We start from the raw sequence: 22,250 nt of genomic DNA, 5'->3' as shown, positions 1-22,250 counted from the left end.
TGAGTTCTGGTAGACTCCTACACCTTTCGGTTGAATGTTGTCCAGATGGGACCATATTTTGATATAGCTGTCATGTAAACCGATCTTCGGATAAAGAGTGTTGATGAAATTTGGCACAGTGAGTTTTGGTAGACCCCTACACCTTTTTGTTGAATGTTGTGCAGATCGGACCATATTTGGATGTAGCTGTCACGTAAACCGATATCACGGACTCACGGAGACACCGGAATCTTGGAATAATGACGTTCCTCGAAGGTTTATTGTAACGGAATTTATGATGAACAAAAATTTCAGCGGCGGTTATCTCCTTACTAATGCTGGCTACATTTTTGAGGTATCCCGCCATGTTAAAACTTTTCAATCAAGTGGTGTGTTTATGCGGCTCGCCGTTCTGAGTCGGCATAAAAAAGCAGGCCCCTTATCAATGAGCCTAAACTTTAATAGGACTGCAGTCATTAATTGATATGAGACAAGTATCCCCTGTTCCACCACCACATACCACACCATGCATTCCGTGATCGCCCGGATCTCCGCCTGAAGGACCGTATTATGGCCATACAGTCAGGAACAGATCTAAGCCACGGGGTTCTCAAAGGTAGACCGCAAAACCCAATATGGCCTCTAGATTTGAGGCAATGCTGTAGCATGAACTTCCCATTTTCAGCAGACTTTTTGTTGTTACAGCAAACGTTTTTGCTGTTTTTACTAACAAATTGCTCTGAGCGTAGAAATTTTTTGTTGAAATGTTGTATTTTTTAAAGATTGAGTTCAAATTTCGTATAAAAAATTAAATGTAGCTATTTTCTTGATATGGGTACTCTAGCGGCTATCAGAGTAACGAATTTACGAAACCTCAGAAAAAGTTTGAATACCAGTTTTTCAAGATTTCTGAAGCTTTGCCCATTGTCACATTTCATGGTATAATTAAAAAATGTTAACGTTGATAAACATCTTAGCAATGAGCGACGACAAAGACACACCTTCACCAAAGTCATACCCACAAAATTCTTATGTCCTCTAATTATAACAAAAAATGTTTTAATTTATTATACATACGCTTAAATATAACTCGTCTGCTACCACTACTTACCTAGGAACACAAACGGAATGGAATAATCCATAATGGCGTAAGACATGCAAAAGTTCTGGAGCAGTACGGAAGGCTCCCATAATGCTAAACATGGCCAGCATGGTATTCCATATAATTAATGGCCCACGTAACTGAAATCTGTAATGAGAAGAGAACAAAAAACAACCAAAATGAAGCAACGATTAAAATATTTATCATTTAAAGAGCATACATACACACACACATGTTTGGGCTATAATGCAAAAGGTGGTAAGTGACATTTTTGGAATTGTTACAATTGTATCCTTTTTATAAATCTTTAATCTTTTTTGCTTTTCAGCTAACAAAATCTTTTTTTTCATATGATTGTGTGTTTGTATTGGGTTGCCCAAAAAGTAATTGCGGATTTTTTAAAAGAAAGTAAATGCATTTTTAATAAAGCTTAGAATGAACTTTAATCAAATAAATATACTTTTTTTACACTTTTTTTCTAAAGCAAGCTAAAAGTAACAGCTGATAACTGACAGAAGAAAGAATGCAACTACAGAGTACCAAGCTGTGAAAAAATTTGTCAACGCCGACTATATGAAAAATCCGCAATTACTTTTTGGGCAACCCAATACTTACATTTAGAATATGCATTTTAATATTTTTTAATCTTTGTTATCCATAAGGCATGGTAAGCATTTTAAAAATTCGCAATCTTAACTTCTAGGTGGCATGGGTGTATCTTGATTTTAAATATACTCCACATTGTTGGCATACACAACTTGCCAATACCTTTCTGTTGAATGCAGTGCATATTTCAAAAAGGTAAGATTGTGCAGCCGCACAGGCACTTAGCCAGTTTGTAGGATTCGTACCCCTGTTCTTGAATGTATGCCCTATACTGTTATTATCGGGTTTTATAGGCGTTTGGTGAGAATTGAAGGGGACGACTTGACTTTATGTAGCCATTTGAGGTGCTTACCATATTTACTGTTGAGAGCTTTTATATGTGGAGGAACAATTTTTGTCCTACTGCTTGATATATACCCTTCATTCGAATATTATATTTTCATAATTGGGCTACTGTCAACTTAGGTATAAAACGGACTCCCAGCCACTTGCAAAATGTTTGAATGCATTTTACTCCTAAAACCTTTTCATTGAGCCTCTGAATAATCTGAATTAAATCGGTAATAGGAGGTTTGGAGGCCCTTGAGATTGTTGGCCCAAAATTTCAATGTCAAATTTCTAGTCTATTCTCAAAAACATTGAATTTGAGCCCCATATTGTCATAGTAAGGCCACATGTCTAGGGATGGGCGATACCCATCGCCCAAAAGGTATTTACCCGGTAAATTGGGTAAATACCCGGGTATTTTCCCATTTATACTCAAAAGCTGGGTATTTATAATTTTGCACATATCTTGAGTATAAAAACATTTTTCAGAAAATTTTTGATGATTTCGTATTCATTGTATATGAACCTGACCTTCTCACCAAATCGGATTTTAGTTATATATATCCGCTATATAGGCCGATCTCCAAACTTAAAGTCTTGAGGCAATAAATTGGTAATTTTTCATACAATTTCGATGAAATTTGGCACAGTGAGTTCTGGTAGACCCCTATTCATTTCTGTGAAGTGCTGCTCAGATAGGATTATATTTGGATATAGCTGCCCTTTAGAGCGACCGCCCGATCTCCCGATATAGGGTATTGAGGCCATAAAATATCAATTTATTACCCGAATTCGATGAAATTTGTCACAGTGTATTCTGGTAGACCCCTACCCATTGCTGCCAAATGTGGTTCAGATCGGACCATATTTAGATATAGCTGCCATATAGACCGATCTCCCGATATTGTGTAATGAGCCCATAAAAGGAGCATTTTTCATCCTATTTCCATGAAATTTGGCCCAGCGAGTTCTGCTACCCCTCTTTACTTTATGTCGATCTTCGTCCAGATCGGACCATATTTAGATATAGCTGCCATATGGACCGACCCCCCGATATAGAGTATTGAGCCCATAAAAGGAGCATGTCATCAAAACCCATTCAGCCGTTTGGCCGTTATATGTACCATAAACGTGTTTTTATAAAACCCATCTACTTCATATGACCGGCAACTGCTGCCGCCTCAGTGTATGACACACTTCTGCAACAGCAACTGCATATGACCTGTAGTTATAAATTTTTTCTCTTGTACAACCTCGCAAAAGATATACAAATAACAAAAATGCAAATGACTCGCACGCCAAAGTCGAGATATTGGCTGACCTATTGTACATGTCAAATGGGACCACGCACATAATACCCCCACACCACCCTCCCACACCATTTATTACTTTTACTTTTATCACTAATACTCCCACCTATGGCTTTGTATTCACACCCTTAACGAATGCTTTGGTTGCTCACTGTGCCAATTTATGCAATCGAACAGTAAATGCGCCTTTAATGGATCCAAGGCCTTAAATCGGGCGATCGGTCTATATGGCAGCTATATCTGAAAACGGAACGATCTGAGCCATATTAAACACGGGTATCGAAGAGCCTACCACAGCTCACTGTCCCAAATTTAAGGGGAAATCGGGAATTAATCGCTGCTTTTATGGGCCCAAAATCCAAAATCGTGAGATTGGTATATATGGCAGCTATATACAAATATAGCCTGATTTCGACAATACTCGGGCGTAACACAACTCATTGTACCGAATTTCAGCGAAATCGGTTAATAAATCCACCTTTAATGGGCCCAAAGCCTGAAATTCAGGACATCAATACATATGACAGCTATATTCAAATCTAAACCGATCTGTACCGTAGTGAACAGGGATGTCAAGGGGTCTAGTAGAACTCACTGTCCCAAATTTCGGTCAATAAATGAACCTATTATGGGCCCAAAACCTTAAATCAAGAGATCGGTATATATATGACAGCTATATCCAAATCTGGACCGATCTGAGTCCTATTGAACAAGGATGTTGAGAGGCCTTACAAAACTCACTGCCCTAAATTTCAGCGAAATCGGATAATAAATGTGGCTTTAATGGGCTTAAGGCCTAAAAGTGGCAGATCGGTATATATGGCAGCTATATCAAAATTTAGCCCGATTTTGATTATACTCGATACGAATGTCGAGGGACACAATACTACCCATTGTTCTAAATTTTAGCGAAATCGGACAATAAATGCGCCTATTATGGGTCCAAACTTTAAATCGAGAAATACTGATTTCTCGATTTAAGGTTTTGGACCCATAATAGGCGCATTTATTGTCCGATTTCGCTATGACAGCTATATTCAAATATGAACCGATCTGGGCCGTATTGAACACGGATGTCAAGGGGTCTATTACATCTCGCTGTCCCATATTTCATAGAAATCGGTCAATTAATGAGCCTATTAAAGGCTAAAAACCTTAAATCGATATATATGACAGCTATATCCAAATCTGGACCGATCTGAGTCGTATTGTAAGAGTTCTAACACAACTCACTGTCCCAAATTTCATCGAAATAGGATAATAAATATAGCTTTAATAGGCCTAAGACCTTAAATTAGCAGATCAGTCCATCGCAACTCACTGTACAAAATTTCAGCGAAATCGGACAATAAATGGGCCTTTTATGGACCCAAATCGAGAGATCGGTATATATGCTGCTATATCCAAATTTGGATGTTGAGAGGCCTAACACAACTTATTGTCCCAAATTTCAGAAAAATCGGATAATTAATGTGGCCTAAGACCTTCAATTGGCAGATCAGTCTATATGGGGCCTATGTCGAGTATAGTTCGATATAGCCCATATTACCCACTCAACCTGCCCTTGGACAAAAACTAATCTGTGAAAAGTTTCAGCATAATATCTCTATTTCGAAAGACTGTAGAGTGATTAAACAGACAGACGGACGGACATGCCTGGATAGTCTTGGGTTTTTATGAAGATCAACAATCTACGAGTGTTATACAAAACTCAAAGTGTGCTTGTTTGTCTGTTAGATTGTTTGTTTGTTCTGAATGGACTCGAAAACGGCTGAACCCATTTTCTTGAACTCTCCCCCTTACCCCAAAAGCATCACCCAAAAATAAAAGTAGAACGATCGGGACAACATAGGACTCAAATAATAACATAGGACTCACAATAAGTTATTCGAGAGTAGAGTACCAATTTGATATTAAAAATTGGGTCCAGGTACCTAGGCGCCGCGCCGACCCAAAACCCCCTCAATTTGGCATATTGGGCGATAAAAATATGGAATTCAAATGAAAGGTATGGAGTAGACTACGAATATGGTCTGAAGGGAGCAATAGGCTACATAATTTGTTAATATATAGGAAGGGGTGAGGGGACCCTCCCTCTTACTCCAAAAGCAACGCACAAATAAAAGTGGACCAATCGCGACAATATGGGATTCAAATGAAAGGTATTATAGAATAGACTACAAATATGGTCTGAAAGAAGTAATAGGCAATAGAATTTATTGAAATCGTCAAGGGGTGGACTCTCCCTTTAGCCCAAAAGTACCACCCAAAAATAAAACTAGACGGATCGGAACAATATGGGATTCAAATGAAAATATTCGAGGATAGAGTATCAACTTGATATTAAAAAATTGGGTCTAGGTACTAATTAGGGGCCGCCCCAACCCAAAAACCCCTCAAGTAGGCATATTGGACAATAATGGCAATATAGGTCTCAAATAAAAGGTGTTAGGGAGAAGACTACGAATATAGTCTGGTAGGAGCAATAGGCTATATAGTTATCGGAATCAGGCGGATCCTACCTCTTACCCCAAAAGCAACACACAAAAATAAAGGTGGACCCATCGGGACAATATCGGACTCAAATGAACGCTATTAGGGAGTCGATTGCGAATATGGTCTGGAAGGAGAAATTGGCTATAGAAGTTGTTGATATCGTAAGGGGCGCACCCTTCCTCTTACCCCAAAAGCACCACCCTCAAAAAATAAAAGTTGACAGATCGGGACAATATGGGACTCAAATGAAAGGTATTCGGGAATTGAGTATTAAATAGATAATAAACATTGGGCCCAGGTACATAGGGGCCGTCCCGACCCAAAACCCTCTCAAATAGGTATAAGACGATAATGACAATATAGGATTCAAATGAAAGACTACGAACATGGTCTGGAAGGAGCAATAGGCTATATAATTTGTTGATATCAGAAGGAGGCGGACACTCCTCCTTACCTCAAAGCACCACGCAAAAATAAAAGTGGACCGATCGGGGCAATATGGGGCTCAAATAGAAGGTATTCGGGAGTATAGAGTATAAAATAGGTATAGGACGATAATGCCAATATAGGATTCAAATGAAAGGTGTTAGGGTAGATTACGAATATGATCTGGAAGGAGCAATAGGCTATAGAATTTGTTGATTTCGGAATGGGGAAGTCATGACAATATGGGACTCCAAAAATCCTCCCCAAATGGAAATATTTACCAATCATGGCTATATGGGGTATATATAAAGGGCAGATACATATGGTATTAACATATTTTTCGCGAAGTGTTAATGAAGGCGCAGCGGAGCGGGCCGTGATCAGCTGGTATATGTATACATTATAGGATCGGAAATGGATATTTCGATGTGTTGCAAACGGAATGACAGAATGAATCCGTTGGTGGTGGTAAAATTACATCTACTTAAAGAAATTGATAAAAATAGAAATTTTGTGAACCCCCGTTGTCATATTTGGGCACACCTGTTGTCTACATTGTGTATTAATCATTTCGGCGTATTATGAGTCAGCTGATAATGACATTACTAAACTTTAAAAATTAATAATCTGAAGATAAATAAATGAATTGTTGGTATATACTGCAATGCAATGCGAAATTAATAATTTAACCCATTTGTGCATAGTGCCCGTTTTATTTGTTAAGCTACGTGTTCATGCGTATATATATTAAAAAAAAAAAACATTATTCAACAATATTGAATTAAAAACAACAATATTGAATAAATAAAGTCGAGTTGAAAATAATCAACATATTGGTTGCCCAAAAAGTAATTGCGGATTTTTTAAAAGAAAGTAAATGCATTTTTAATAAAATTTAGAATGAACTTTAATCAAATATACTTTTTTTACACTTTTTTTCTAAAGCAAGCTAAAAGTAACAGCTGATATCTGACAGAAGAATGAATGCAATTACAGAGCCACAAGCTGTGAAAAAATTTGTCAACGCCGACTATATAAAAAATCCGCAATTACTTTTTGGGCAACCCAATATTTCAAAAAAAAAGTTGGAATATGTACAAGTCACAGTTGTTCTAGAATTTTGATCAAATTTCATCTTTAAAGTTATGTTTACTACAAAAAAATGTCTAAAAAAAGCAAGGGTGGGTGGCAAGTAAATGAAAGCAAGGAAAACTTACTTTAAATTTATGCTACGTTAACGGGGCCAATATTTTTACTTTTACATCTAGTGGAGGCAATTCCTAACAATATACGCGTTCAAATTATGATAACAATGAAGCATATTGACCTATATAAGGCGCACGCCCCGCATATCAGCCCTTATAAAGGACACTCTCAAAATCTTAATTTTCCGCTTTTATATAAAAAATTTTGAAAATCTTGAATATATTGTGCCAGGAAGCTTTATACAACAATAAGTTAATTATGAAGTCGATTTTGTGGGCCGTGTTAAAATTTGTATCCTACCTATAATCTATGAATTGGTTTGCAGGGAATCTTTATCATATTATTAGCAATGATTATTATACAAAGAGACCAACAAGATTTCGTCTATGATGAGTGACACTTGGGCCACTGGAAGTGACATGGGAATGAAGCCGTGGAAAAAGCACATGGTATTATTTATCCTAAGAACCAAAGTGGTATTTTTAAGTCTGCGCACAGAAGTGGGGTAAAGAGATTCCACTTTGAAGAGAGTTTAAGAATATTTGCCAAGCAAAATATGAAATATTATGGCGATGGGTGCTGACACGACGCTCAAAGATGGATAACAAATGCGACCACCAACTTATCTTACTCTGTACTTATAGGGTGGGTCTGAACCAATTATGATGAACCTCGGCGGATGTTTTCGGGTGGGTAATTAAACAATCCGTATGAAATTTCGAACAAATATGTTTAAACTGTAAAAACTATGGTTGACAAATGACAACATTATATAACAGCTACATCTAAATCTGAACGGATTTCGATCAAACTTCTCAGATATTGTGGTAGTCGTCGAAGAAAGCATTGTACAATTTTGGCAACATTGGACAATAAGCGCGCTTGCTGTGACTCTATAAGTGAAAATCGGGCGATATACATATATGTCAGCTATATCTTAATCTGAACCGATGTCCTTGAATTTCATCAGTAATGTCGAGAGTCAAGAGAAAATCCTTTCTGCCAAACCCGTGAGAATCGGTTAACAAATGTCCATTTTATTACATTATTACTGCAAATCGGACGAACATATATATGGGAGCTATATCTAAATCTGAAACGATTTCGACCAAACTTTACAGATATTGTGGAAGTCGTCGAGGAAAGCGTTGTACAAAATTTTGGGAAGATTGGTCAATAAATGCGCTTGCACTGGCTTTACGAGTGATATATATATGAGAGCTATATCTAAATCTATACCGATTTCTATGAAATCCACCAGTAATGTCGAGAGTCAAGGGAAAATCCTTTCTACCAAATTTCGAGAGAATCGGATAACAAATGACCATTTTATTGCAATATTACTGAAAATCGGACGAATATATATAGGGGAGCTATATTCAAATCTGAACCGATTTTTTCCAATTTCAATAAGCTTTGTCTCTAGGCCGAAAAACATGCCTGTACCAAATTTGAAGACGATCGGGTGAAAATTTGCAACCGGCAGTTTGTGCACTAATGAACAGACGGGTAGAAAGACCGACATCGCTTAATCGAATCAGAAAGTGATTCTGAGTCAATCGGTATACCTATCAATGGGTCTATCTCTCTTCCTACTGGGTGTTACAAACAAATGCACTAAGGTATAATACCCTGTACCACAGTAGTGGTGTAGGGTATAAAAACAACAGACGGACATAAGGTAAGGAAATAATACACAGACTGACGGGCATGGCAAAACCAAATCAGGAAGAATGTCCGCCTTCTTCCGATATCAATAAATTATATTGCCTATTACTCCTTCCGGAACACTCCCCATAATTTGTGAAAATATCAAAGAAATCGGTTCAGCCGTTTTTGAGTCTATAAGGAACACACAAACAAACAAACACAAATTAATTTTTATGCCCACCACCATAGGATGGGGATATACTAATCTAGTCATTCCGTTTGTAAAACTTTGAATTATTGATCTAGGACGCCATAAAGTATAAATATTATTGATCGTCTCGCCATTCTGAGTCGAACTAGCCATGTCCGTCCGTCCGTCTGTCGAAATCACGATAGCGGTCGAACGTATAAAGCTAGCCGCTTGAAATTGATACTGAATATTGATGTAGTTCGTTGGGGATTGCAAATCGGCCATATTGGTTCAGATTTGGATATAGCTCCCATATAAACCGATCTCCCGATTTGACTTCTTGAGCCCTTGGAAGCCGCAAATTTCTTCCGATTTGGCTGAAATTTAGCATGTAGTGTTCTGTTATGACTTTCAACAACTGTGCCAAGTACTGTCCAAATCGGCCTATAACCTGATATAGCTCTCAAATAAACCGATCTCCCGATTTGACTTCTTGAGCCCCTGGAAACCTCAATTTTCATTCGATTTTGCCGATATTCTGCACATAGTGTTCTGTAATGACTTTCAACAACTGTGTTAAGTACAGTCCACATCGGTCAAGAACCTGATATAGCTCCCATATAAACCGATCTCCCGACTTGATTTCCTGAGACCCTGAAAGCCGCAACTTTTGTCAGATTTGGCTGAAATTTTCAACATAGTGTTCATTTATGATTTCCTATAACTGTGCCAAGTACGATCTAAATCAGTCAAGAACATGATATAGCTCCCATATAAACCGATCTTCTGATTTGACTTCTTGAGCCACTGGAAGCAGCAAATTTCGTCCAATTTGACTGAAATTTAGCATGTAGTGTTCTGTTATGACTTCCAACAACTGTGCCAAGTACGGTCCAAATCGATCAAGAACATGATATAGGACCCATATAAACCTATCTCCCGATTTGACTTCTTGAGCCCTTACAAGCTGCGATTTTTATCCGATTTGGTGTCGTATGAACTACAAGCTGTATGACGAGGATAGCATAGTAAGACGTTTCGAAGCTCCAGTGAGGAAATGGTTTAAAGATAAACATTGTGAAAATCGGAGAAGAAGCGCAGAAGTTTGAGGCACTAGGAGATTTATTCTGAGTTCGGCTAGTTGCACAAATGTTTTGTCATATAGCACGTCTACATTGAAATTCTTATGATCTGGATTTAACTAAATCCAAAAACAAATCCTGTTCGTTTATACTGCGTTTTTGAATATTTGAGTGACATACGTACATACATACATAAGGTGCATATCACACGCAACCACATGCAATTCTCGAAAACAGTTGCATATTTTGGTACTTTTATCGATTATTCAGCCATGAAATCGGATTTATTTGGGATTTAAAAATAAATCCCGCAAAAATGGGATTTGGGGATTTGTGTATGGTTAAACCTGAAAAAAAACAGGATTTAGCACTTAAATCTCGAAAAGGCCATAAATCCGTTTTGAGTGGCCAATGTAAACGTACTTACAGCCAACTAAAGCAAAGTAAGTAATCGAATCTATTGGGTTGCCCAAAAAGTAATTGCGGATTTTTCATATAGTCGGCGTTGACAAATTTTTTCACAGCTTGTGACTCTGTAATTGCATTCTTTCTTCTGTCAGTTATCAGCTGTTACTTTTAGCTTGCTTTAGAAAAAAAGTATATTTGATTAAAGTTCATTCTAAATTTTATTAAAAATGCATTTACTTTCTTTTGAAAAATCCGCAATTACTTTTTGGGCAACCCAATATTAACTGAGCGGTATACATTTCTCAGAGAAAACATTGTGGTGAGAATTCATGGCTCAGTTCGGCCAAATCCAACGGATTTTTATTTGTTTTATACAAACTTCGTAGATTTCATTATAATTATGCGACATTAAGGAAGGACAATAAAAAATCTAGTATTGCAGGATAGTCATCACCATAAATAAACAAGTTTTATATATTAAACTAAAACTGTTCAAGAAATAGACAAAGAAACAAAAATTAGTTTCATTAATTTTTTGCAAATAAAAGAAAACATTTGAAAGTTCCTATTAAAATTGTGAATTTTTTGTTGAACAATAAACCAAATTTCATTAGCGTAATATCTTGATGGCATATAAATTATGTGACACAGAGCACACCAGCGACGATGATTTCCAATAAACTTTGATAGACATTGGATTTTGCATACACACCTTACTGCGTTAAAGTGTAAATTAACTGTTTTAAGAATTGACAGCAATGTCCGGAGAACAGGTTTGTTTTAATATCCGTGCTCAGACACCTTTATACATACGATAGCAAAAATTTGTTACTAACAAAAAATTCTATTTGTTTATTTTCGTATGCTAATTTGGCAGTAATTTATAAGGCCATAAGAACAAATGTTTATGCGAGAGGAAGAAATCTATGGGTAGTTAATTTATTAAACTTTCTTGAAACGGGGGTTTTAGCACAGAACTTAATTCTTTTTATACCCTCCATCATAGGATGGGGGGTATACTAAATTCGTCATTCCGTTTGTAACATCTCGAAATATGCTTCTAAGACCCCATAAAATATATATATTCTTGATCGTCGTGGCTAGCCATGTCCGTCCGTCTGTCTGTCGAAAGCACGCTAACTTTCGAAGCTGCAAAGCTAGATGCTTGAAATTTTGCACAAATACTTCTTATTAATGTAGGTCGGTTGGGATTGTAAATGGGCCAAATTGGTCCATGTTTCGATATAACTGCCATATAAACCGATCTGGGGATTTTACTTTTTGAGCATCTAGAGGACACAATTCTTATCCGATTTGGCTGAAAATTTGCACGTGGTTTTTCAGTATCACTTTCAACAACTGTGCTAAGTACGGTTCAAATCGGTTCATAACCTGATTTGGCTGCCATATAAACTGATCTTGACTTCTTGAGCCACTAGAGGCCGCAATGCTCATACGATTTGGCTGAAATCTGGCACAAAGTGTTCCCTTCCAACAACTGTGCTAAGTATGAGTCAAATCGACCTATAACCTGCTTTAGCTACCATATAAACCGATCTGGGATCTTGACTACTTGAACTGCTAAGCGGCGCAATCTTATACGATTTGGCTGAAAATTTGCACGTGGTTTTTGCTATCACTTTAAACAACTGTGCTAAGTATGGTTCAAATCGGTTCATAACCTGATATAGCTGCTATATAAACCACTCTGGGATCTTGACTTCTTGAGCCACTAGAGGACGCAATTCTCATGCGATTTGGCTGAAATTTAGCACGAAGCGTTTTCAAACAACTGTGCTAAATATAAGTCAAATCGACCTATAACCTGCTTTAGCTACCATATAAACCGATCTGGGACCTTGACTACTTAAGCCACTAGAGGGAGCAATTCTCATCCGATTTGGCTGAAATTTTGCAGGAATTTGTTTGTTTTTACTTCCAACAACTGTGCTAAGTATGATTTTTTTTTTTGAAATTTTTTTTTGCTGAAATTTGTACAACGGTTTCTCCCATGGCCTTCAATATACATGTCCAATATGGTCTTAATCGATCTATAGCCTGATACAGCTGTCATATGAACCGATCTGCCGATTATGCTTCTTGAGCCTCTACAAGGCGCAATTATTATCCGAATGGACTGAAATATTGCCCAATGACTATTACTGTGGTCTTCAACATTCAATTTACTTATGGTCCGAATCTTCCGAGAGGTTGAAAGAAACATATCTTAGGTCAAAAATCCCTAGAGATCGCCTATCGCGGCAGCAGCATGCATATAGTAAAGGCAAATCCACTGAAACAGCCCTTCGCGACCTAGTCGGCTACGTAGAGGGTTCTCTCGCTGTCAAGGAATATACAATGGCAGCATTTCTTGACATTGAAGGTGCTTTCAGAGGAGAGGAGAGGAGGAACACCTCAAGGAGGTGTACTGTCTCCTCTACTGTGGAATATAGCCATTAACAACATATTATTGTCTCTGGAAGAAAAATGTGCAATTGCGGTTAGGGGAAAGTTTCCCAGAACTCTAAGAGATATATTTCAGAAAGCTCTACGTGCAACAGCAAAGCGGGCTACCGAAAGTGGTCAAGGTATAAATTCGTGCTAGACAGAAGTAATTCTTTTCAGCAGGAGATACAAGTTGACTATAGTGGAACCTGTCTCCTTGGGTGAAGAGAATGTTCCATTTATAGAAAGCGCAAAATACCTGGGTGTTTTGCTGGACAGGAAATTGAACTTCAAATCCAACATTTTGAAAAGGGCAAGAAAGGCAAATCTTGCCCTATATACCTGCAACAGAGCCATTGACAAAAGCTGGGGGTTTAAACCGCGTGCCATGCATTGGGTATATACTGAAGTTGTCAAACCTAGAATGCTATATGGTGTTATGGTCTGGTGGACGGCGCTTCAAAAATTCACCTACAGTTCAATACTAAACCGGATCCAAAGGATGGCTTGTTTGTGCATCACAGCCGCACGAAGGACGACACCATATGATGCACTGAATTTAATGCTACATCTAATGCCTCTGGGCATTGTGGCTACCCAAATTGCAGCGACCACTGCCGTGAGGTTAAGGGAGCTTTCTCATTAATCATGTGGCGGCTACGGACACTGTGTTATCCTTGATATAATATACGATTTTTGTGGATTACACCCTCCCTGAGCCGCTACCACTGTTCTAGATAGAACCGATTGGAACTATGATTTCCCTGGTAATATAAGTTACATAGACTTCTATATGGTTCCAACTAAACGACCAGGTGGGCTTTGGGGTGTACTCTAAAGATTTAGAACTGGTCATATCGAAAAGGTTACGAAAAGGTTAGATATCAGGCGGAGATCCTTGCAATTACGAAAGTGGTGGAATGACTAAGATATAATGTCGTTACGACGATTGGCTTAAATATCTTCTCACACAGCCAGGGAGCCACTAAATCCCTGGAGAACATATTTCTGAACACAAAAACCTCCCTCGACTGTCGCAGATCTCGCAAAGAGATGGCTAAACAGTTGAAAGTTCACCTGTTCTAGGTGTCAGGGCACAGAGATATTCCAGGGAATTGTAAAACGGATGAGCTTGCAAGACTATGAACTACCCTACACATTCCAGGGATACTGGAATCTATGGGTATGCCTCTAGCGACATTTAAGCTAAGTTTTCAGGACCAGGCCCGAAGGACAACGAATGATAGATGGTCACCAAGAGGGGGCTGTGAGCATTCCAAAACTATATGGGGCCTAATCTAGACTTGAAGAGGTCTACTACTACTGTCTCAGTCATTGTGTCCGTCATGACAGGTCACTGTTTAATCGGAAAATATGCTGACAGACTGAAGGTTGCCAGCAATGACTTTTGCAGAAGTTGTGAGGACATAGAACACCTTCAGTGTGTGTGTCCCGCAATAGCAGTCAGAAGGAGTTCAACTTTAGGTTCTCATTTCTTTGAGAACCTGTCCGATTTAGCGGATGTGAACATTCACAAGTTACTGGACTTTTTAAAGCGATCTGGATGGTTCAATGGTAGGAACTAGAAGGCATCTTCCTTCTTCTGTTCCTGTGGTATCACAATGGACGAAAACGTCTCAGTGAGTCTGATGGCAGACCGCCACTTAAACCTAACCTAACCTTGGGGTGAAATTTCATTATGAAAATACACCCCAAATTCTAAATAGCAATTTAACCCAAATTCAATATTTGGGCGCAAATTGCATTTATATTTTGAGGTGCATTTGCATTGGGGTCATTTTCCATAATGAAAAAGCACCTCAAATTTAGGGCCTTTTTCATTTCCAATTTGGGTCACAATTGTTTGGGGTCCACTGTCACGCTGCCGACACCATTTAGTAGAGAAGATCCGGCAGATACACCCATAGAAAAAAACAACCACGGCCTTATCAATATTATCTCCATTGTTTCATAAAACTGCATCAACACCGTAGCGCAGAGGTTAGCGTGTCCGCCTATGACGCTGAACGCCTGGGTTCGAATCCTGGCGAGACCATCAGAAAAAAATTTTCAGCGGTGGTTTTCCCTTCCTAATGCCGGCAACATTTGTGAGGTACTATGCCATGTAAAACTTCTCTCCAAAGAGGTGTCGCACTGCGGCACGCCGTTCGGACTCGGATATAAAAAGGAGGCCCCTTATCATTGAGCTTAAACTTGAATCGGACTGCACCCATTGATATGTGAGAAGTTTGCCCCTGTTCCTTAGTGAAATGTTCATGGGCAAAAATTGCATTTTTGCATCAACACACAGATGTTATTAGATTAACCACATATGTTGATAAAACAACTACTTTTTTGTGAACCAAACGTTCAAAATTGTCCCCTGGCGTCCTCAAAATGACAGTGTCTGATGTACAGTTTTTTTTTTAAGATTGCAAAAAGTTTTCCTAACCCATGGTTGGAAACACTTTAAGAGTAATTTTAACTCTAGTTTGTCATACATACACATTGTGTAGAGATGATGTTCATAACGGTCGGTACATGAAATTGACAACGCGCATTCACAAAATCATCGCCACACGTGGTCAATATTTTCAACAACGCATGTTTGTGATAAACACAAAATTGATGCATGGTTTTTCAATGTCTTTTATCTACCGGTGTATAGCCAACTTCATACCTATTGGTCTGGGACTAATTCGTGTTTGTCTGGTCGTATAAGTATACTTTTTATAACATTCCTAATTTTTTTTAAGATAAAAACTGCAAGAATGCTACCTATGTGTAGTCCATTTGAACTTTGTCTTCTCAGGCATGTGATATCAAGACATGGTGAATTTATTTTATCACAAAAAAAAATTCAAAAAATTTGCTGTTAATTTCTAAAGTTTTTCTAACAAAACATTACCACATGAGGGTATAAATGTTCAAATCTTATCTGTATCGAATACCTCTAAATTTAGTCTGCCATTTCCTATTAATGCATACATTAGTCAGCCTGTGTTATGGGTCAATTAATTTATCGGCAGTTGTTTTTTTGATAACGGTAAACCTATGATTTTTGCAATCACATCGTGGTGTACCTACAATTCCTATATTCTCTTATCGAAATAATTAATGACAATTAGCTTCAAGTTTTGTTTTGGCAAAATATTGATAATGTCCAGGTGTTTATAGTAAGGTAAATTTTTAATCGTACCCAGTTTGTTGGGTGGCATTTGTGAATTTTTATGAAAGAAGTTTTTTTCTATTGGCAAACTTTATGGGTAACAAGAGGTGTATGGATGACAAGAGACGTATAGAGCAAAATGTGTTTAGAGCAAGGCTGTGACAACTATCGTTAGGTTCTTCAGGAAGCCCGAAATTGCAGCAATGTAATTTTTACACCTTACATATACCCTCTACCATGGATCGCGAGTTGGTTCCCCGGAATCTCTTTTTTGACCAACAAAGGATAAAAGACAATAACGCTATTGGAGCTATATCAAGTTATGGTCCGATTCGGACCATATTTGAATTGAAAGTTGGAGACCATAGTAAAATTTGTAAAATGTCAACCAATTTTATAATTTTAGGAGGATCGGTTTATATGGGAGCTGTATCAGGCTACAGCACGATTCAGACCATATTTGACACGTATGCTGAAGGCCATGGGAAAAGCCGTTGTACAAAATTTCAGCCAAATCGGATACGAATAGCGCCCTCTGGAGGCTCAAGAAGTCAAGATCCCAGATCTTTTTATATTGCAGCTAATATATTAGGTTATAAACCGATTTGAACCATATTAGGCACAGCTGTTAGAAGTCATAACAAAACACGTCGTGCAAAATTTCAGCCAAATCGGATACTAATTGCGCCCTCTAGAGGCTCAAGAAGTAAAGATGCCAGATCGGTTTATATGGGAGCTGCATCAGGCTATAGCACGATTCAGACCATATTTGACACGTATGCTGAAGGTCAAGGGAAAAGCCGTTGTACAAAATTTCAGCCAAATCGGATACTAATTGCGCCCTCTGGAGGCTCAAGAAGTCAAGATCCGAGATCTTTTTATATTGCAGCTAATATATTAGGTCATAAGCCGATTTGAACCATATTGGGCACACCCTATTAGAAGTCATAACAAAACACGTCGTGCAAAATTTCAGCCAAATCGGATACTAATTGCGCCCTCTAGAGGCTCAAGAAGTCAAAATTTAAGATCGGTTTATATGACAGCTATACCAGGTTATGGACCGATTTGAATCATACTTAGCACAGTTGTTGGAAGTCATAACGAAACACTTCATGCTAAATTTCAGTGAAATCGGATAAGAATTGCGCCCTCTAGAAGCCCAAGAAGTCAAGACCCAAAATCGGTTTATATGGCAGCTATATCAAAACATGGACCGATATGGCCCATTTTGCAATCCCAACCGACGACCTACACTAATAAGAAGTAATAATAAGGAGTAAAGCAATTACTCCTTCGAAAGCTAGCGTGCTTTCGGCAGACAGACAGACGGACATAGCTACATGGCTATATATACACTTTATGGGGTCTTGACGAATATTTCGAAGAGTTGCAAACAGAATGACGAAATCAGTATAACCCCATCCCATGGTGGAGGGTATAAAAATCAATTCGTGTTAGTATGTGTAATCCGTATTCAACACATATCAAGTATCAAAATTTGGGGAAAAATATGGGCGGGATGGCGCCCAACCTCAAAATTCCCAAGCGGTCATATAGACAGATCCGGGCAATATGGACCTCAAATGAAAGGTAGTCTATAGAAAATTTCTTAAAAATTTTAGTCTTTAGAGAAAATTTCTTAGAAATTTTTGACTTTAGAGAGAATTTCTTAGAAATATTGTCTAAGAGTAATTTTCATATAAATTTTATTGTTGAAGAATCTTTTATTTCATAGAAACTCTATGGAGTTTTTTCTCCATAGAAAATTTCATGAATATTTTATCTTTAGTTCAGATTGCCTGCAAGATGTTCTAATTAAACAAATTCCATTAGATTAACTACTTGTTAACAAAAGAGAAGGCTACTAATAAAGATTAATTAAAATATTTTTATTTAACTCATCACAGTCTGCAGGCAAGCACCGGCAATAGCGGTGGCAGCCAAACGATGTAAATAAATTGCCATAAACAATCGCACACACACAGTTACGCACACACGGATGCACTCAAGAGAATACACAACACAATTTGGCGATGATAAAATGAGTTAATGAAACTACACTAAACCACCACCACTTTTTCCCAAACCTTTGCCGGTTTGTTTATTGCTTCTCCCCTGCAGAGACCCATTGGTAACATCACCACGTGTTGGTCTATAATGCTACATTGCCAAAGCTTTGCTTTGTTTTGTATCATAAGGGTGGGCCTAGTATATGTGCGTGTGTATGTAACATTAAACTTTTCGTAAATAAACAATGAGAGCTTTGGTTTCATTTCGAAAAGCTCTTTTATATTTACCCACTTGTAGAAGACCAGACATGGGAAGAAAATATGAAAATGTTTCGTTTTAATATGATTTCGTGTTCCTTGAAAGCTATTGTATGGATTTTCGGTTTTTGTTGTATAATTCTGCTGCACCCAACAAAATAATTCTTGATGACTTTATTTATGATGTTACTCTTAATGCAAGCTTTGGGTTGCAGCAATTCGTGCCTAAATTTAATGAGTAAGGAAAACCATTGAGTCTTGCTAATCGCTTGACAGAACGCTTCAAGGCAATATGGAATGCAAATTCCATATGAAGCATCAATTTTTGAATGGGTACAGGTCGTCCCTTTGAACTCATGAGTCCACTACTTTTCGGACTGTAGAGTTTGGGTGAAGCGATCTTGCCCAGTTAACTAATGCATTTCAAGGAATATTGTATTGCGGAAAATATTAGGGTGGGTTGAAGACAGTGTTTTAATTTTTAATTAGAAAAAAAAAACAAACGAAGGATGTTAATAAATCTTATACATAAAAATCAATTTGTGTCGGTTTGTTCCTTTTAAGACTCAATAACGGCTAAACCGATTTCTTTGAAATTTACACAGATTGTGGGTGTGGTCCGGAAGAGCAATAAATAGGCTAAATAATTTTTTGATATCGAAAGGGGGGCGGACCTTACCCTAAAAGTAATGCCCAAAAATAAACGTGTACTAATCGGAACAATGTAGTTGTAATCTGGAGTAGAGTACGAATTTCATATTTAAAATTGGGTCCAAGTAACTGGGGAGCCGTCTCAACCCCTGAAAATAGGTTTAGTGGATGATCATGACAATTTTATACTCAAATGAAAGGTATTCGGGAGGCGATTGCGGATATGGGCAGGAGGGAGGAACAGGCCTTATGATTTGTTGGTATCGGAAGGGGCGGATCATCCCCCGTTACCCCAAAATCAAAAGTGGATCAATATGGGTATTAAATGAAAGGTATTGAAGAGTAGAATGCGAATATGGCATTAAAAATTGGGTTCAAGTACCCAGGAAGTCGGCCTAACCCCAAAATTCCTCCAAGCAGACAAATTGAATCTTCACATCAATATGGGACTCAAATGAAAGGTATTCGGGAGTGGATTACGAATCTGGTATACAAAATCAGATTGAAGATTAGGGGTCACATCAACCCCTCGAAAGCGCCCCAGATGGGTATGTTAACCAGTTATGAGTATATGGGACTCGGTTTGGATGTGTGTTTTGTAGACTCAATAACGGCTAAACCGATTTTCTTAAAATTTTCACAGTTTGTGTAGGTTGGTCTGAAAGGAAAAATAGGCTATATATTTTTTTGATATCGGATGGAGGCGGACCCTACCCCAAAAACATCACCCAAAATCAAAAGTTGGCCAATAGGCATAATATGGGTATCAAATGAAAGGTATTGGAGACTAGAAAACGAATATCGTATTAAAATGTTGTATCCAAGTACCCAGCGGGCCGCCCCAACCCCAAAACTCATCTTGACAGTCATATTCGACGTTCATGTCAATATGGTACTCAAATAAAAAGTATTTTGCAGAAGATTACAAATATGGCATATAAAATTAGGTCCAACTAGTGGGAGGTCGCTCCACCCCCAAATACCCTTAAATGGGCATATTAGCCGACCATGGCTATATTAGACTCAAATGAAAAGTACATGGGAGTAGATTACAAATATGACAACAAAATTTGCGTTCAAGTCTAGGTGGCGCTTTTTCTCCTAAAAATGCGTCAAATAGGTTCATTGACCCATTATGACAATATGGGACTCAAATGAAAGGTATTTAAGAGTATAAAACGAATCTGACATCCAATTTTGCAACAAAGTGTTTGGTGGTACTCCCTTAAACACCCCCTAAACTAAACTTCATTTCCCTCTATGGCAATATGGGGCTCAAATCATCGGTATTTGGGAGTAAGAACGAATTTGATATCTATTTTTAGGGCAAAGTGCCCATGGGCGCATATACCCAAAGCAATATGGAGCTCAAATTAAAGGGGATTTGGAAGTGAAGCACAAATTAAATATTGATATCACTTCTTATTACCCAAATTTTCAAAAACACCAGATCTCGGAGATTGGTAATTCGATTCGTTCGAAATGTTTTTGCACTCTTACAGTCACCTAAAATAGAACATGGTTTCCATTGTTGGGGTCGGGGACCACCCAAAACCCCTTAAATGAATTTATGGACCAATCACGACAATATAGGCCTCAAACGAAAGGTGCTTGAGAGAAAAAAAAAACGAATTTAATATCCAATTTAAGAGCCATGTATTTGGGGGTCGCCCCACCCAAAACACCTTCCTAATCAGACGTATTTACCGACCATTGCAATATGTGACTTCTATAAAAGCTATTGAGAGTAGAGTACGAAATTGATATTTGGGAGTAGAGTACGAAATTGATACTGATACTCAAACAGAACTTATTTACCGATTATGCCAAAAGGGGCTCATGTAAAATATATTTGAAAGTGGAGCACGAAGCTTTTATTTACTTAAAGGGCCAAGTGTTGTAATATAGGACTCAAAAGAAAGGCATTTTGGTGTAGAGTCAAGTTATGCCCATGAACCGAGCAGGGGCAAACTTCTCACACTTCAAAGATTGCTTTCCGATTTAGGTTTAACCTCAATGATAAGGGACCTTTTTTGATAGCCGAGTCCGAAGGTCGTGCCGCAGTGCGACACCTCTTTGGTGTAACCACCGCTTAAAAGTTCTCGCCAGAATTCTACAGGTGCTACACTGGCATGAATTCGATATCCACATTAAGGACGAAGTGTTCCCACCCTAAAAAAACATTAGAGAGTTAAAGAAGGCGCAGCGCAGCTGGCCCGGTTCGCCTAGTTAAATATAAAAAAAGGGGTGTTGAGTCGAAGGCGCAGTACGCATCAGTGATGGAAGTCAGTACTTTTTCATCCGAGGAGTACCGTAGTACACCTGAGACGGATTTAGTATCTATTGAAGCACTTAGAATTTTTCAAAAAAATTGGGTTGCTTTCGAAGCTGTTTTTGTCTAAGAGGCGAATATTTATCGCTTAACGAAATTTGCCACGATAAAATAGGTATATTTACTTGTTAGTCGATCGAATAAAGTCCATCCGATTGTCGAATTTGCGTTTTGCCTGGAGATTATAAGGGGGCATTATCAGTTCATATTTAGAAACAGATACCTCATGCACAAGTTGCCTTATTTAACTTATTGAGCCTCTAGAAAGCTTTGGGAGAGACACGGACTCGTCTCGTGCTCGACTTTCAGGTATCTTTCATTTAAGTCCCATATTGTACCGATCGGACTATATGGCCGTATGGGGGTTTTTAGGGTGGGGCGTTCTCCCCAGGTTACTTGACTCGGAATTGGAATATCTGATTTGTGTTTTTTGGTAACTTTCATTGTACGGCCACAAATTCGTCGAACCATCTCCGATATATGTATATCTCGGATATATTGCGATTTCCATCAAGCTATAAGGGATACATCTCCGATAAAAGTTTTAGCTCACTCAATGTGCAGAGTTTGAATGGCGAGTCGCAAAGCGACACCACTTCGT

At 38.2% G+C, this 22,250-nt stretch overlaps 1 protein-coding gene and 1 non-coding gene across 2 annotated transcripts in view; one reads left to right on the top strand and one right to left on the bottom strand.

Annotated features, from left to right (window-relative positions):
- Positions 1-22,250, bottom strand: part of LOC106089835 (elongation of very long chain fatty acids protein 6) — a 130,461-nt gene that overhangs the window by 14,800 nt on the left and 93,411 nt on the right. Inside the window, exon 3 of the mRNA XM_059360442.1 lies at positions 1,091-1,228. Coding sequence (XP_059216425.1) covers positions 1,091-1,228 — 138 coding nt within the window. The remainder of the gene's footprint in view (positions 1-1,090; positions 1,229-22,250) is intronic.
- LOC131994516 (U12 minor spliceosomal RNA) lies at positions 18,888-19,074 on the top strand. Its single transcript, XR_009396806.1, has one exon. It is a non-coding gene; the product is annotated as a U12 minor spliceosomal RNA (small nuclear RNA).

The sequence above is a fragment of the Stomoxys calcitrans genome, chromosome 1, assembly GCF_963082655.1.
Source record: "Stomoxys calcitrans chromosome 1, idStoCalc2.1, whole genome shotgun sequence".
In the NCBI taxonomy this organism is placed as follows: Eukaryota; Metazoa; Arthropoda; class Insecta; order Diptera; family Muscidae; genus Stomoxys; species Stomoxys calcitrans.
Note: the sequence above shows the minus strand (reverse complement) of the source record. Positions and strands in the feature narration are given on the sequence as shown.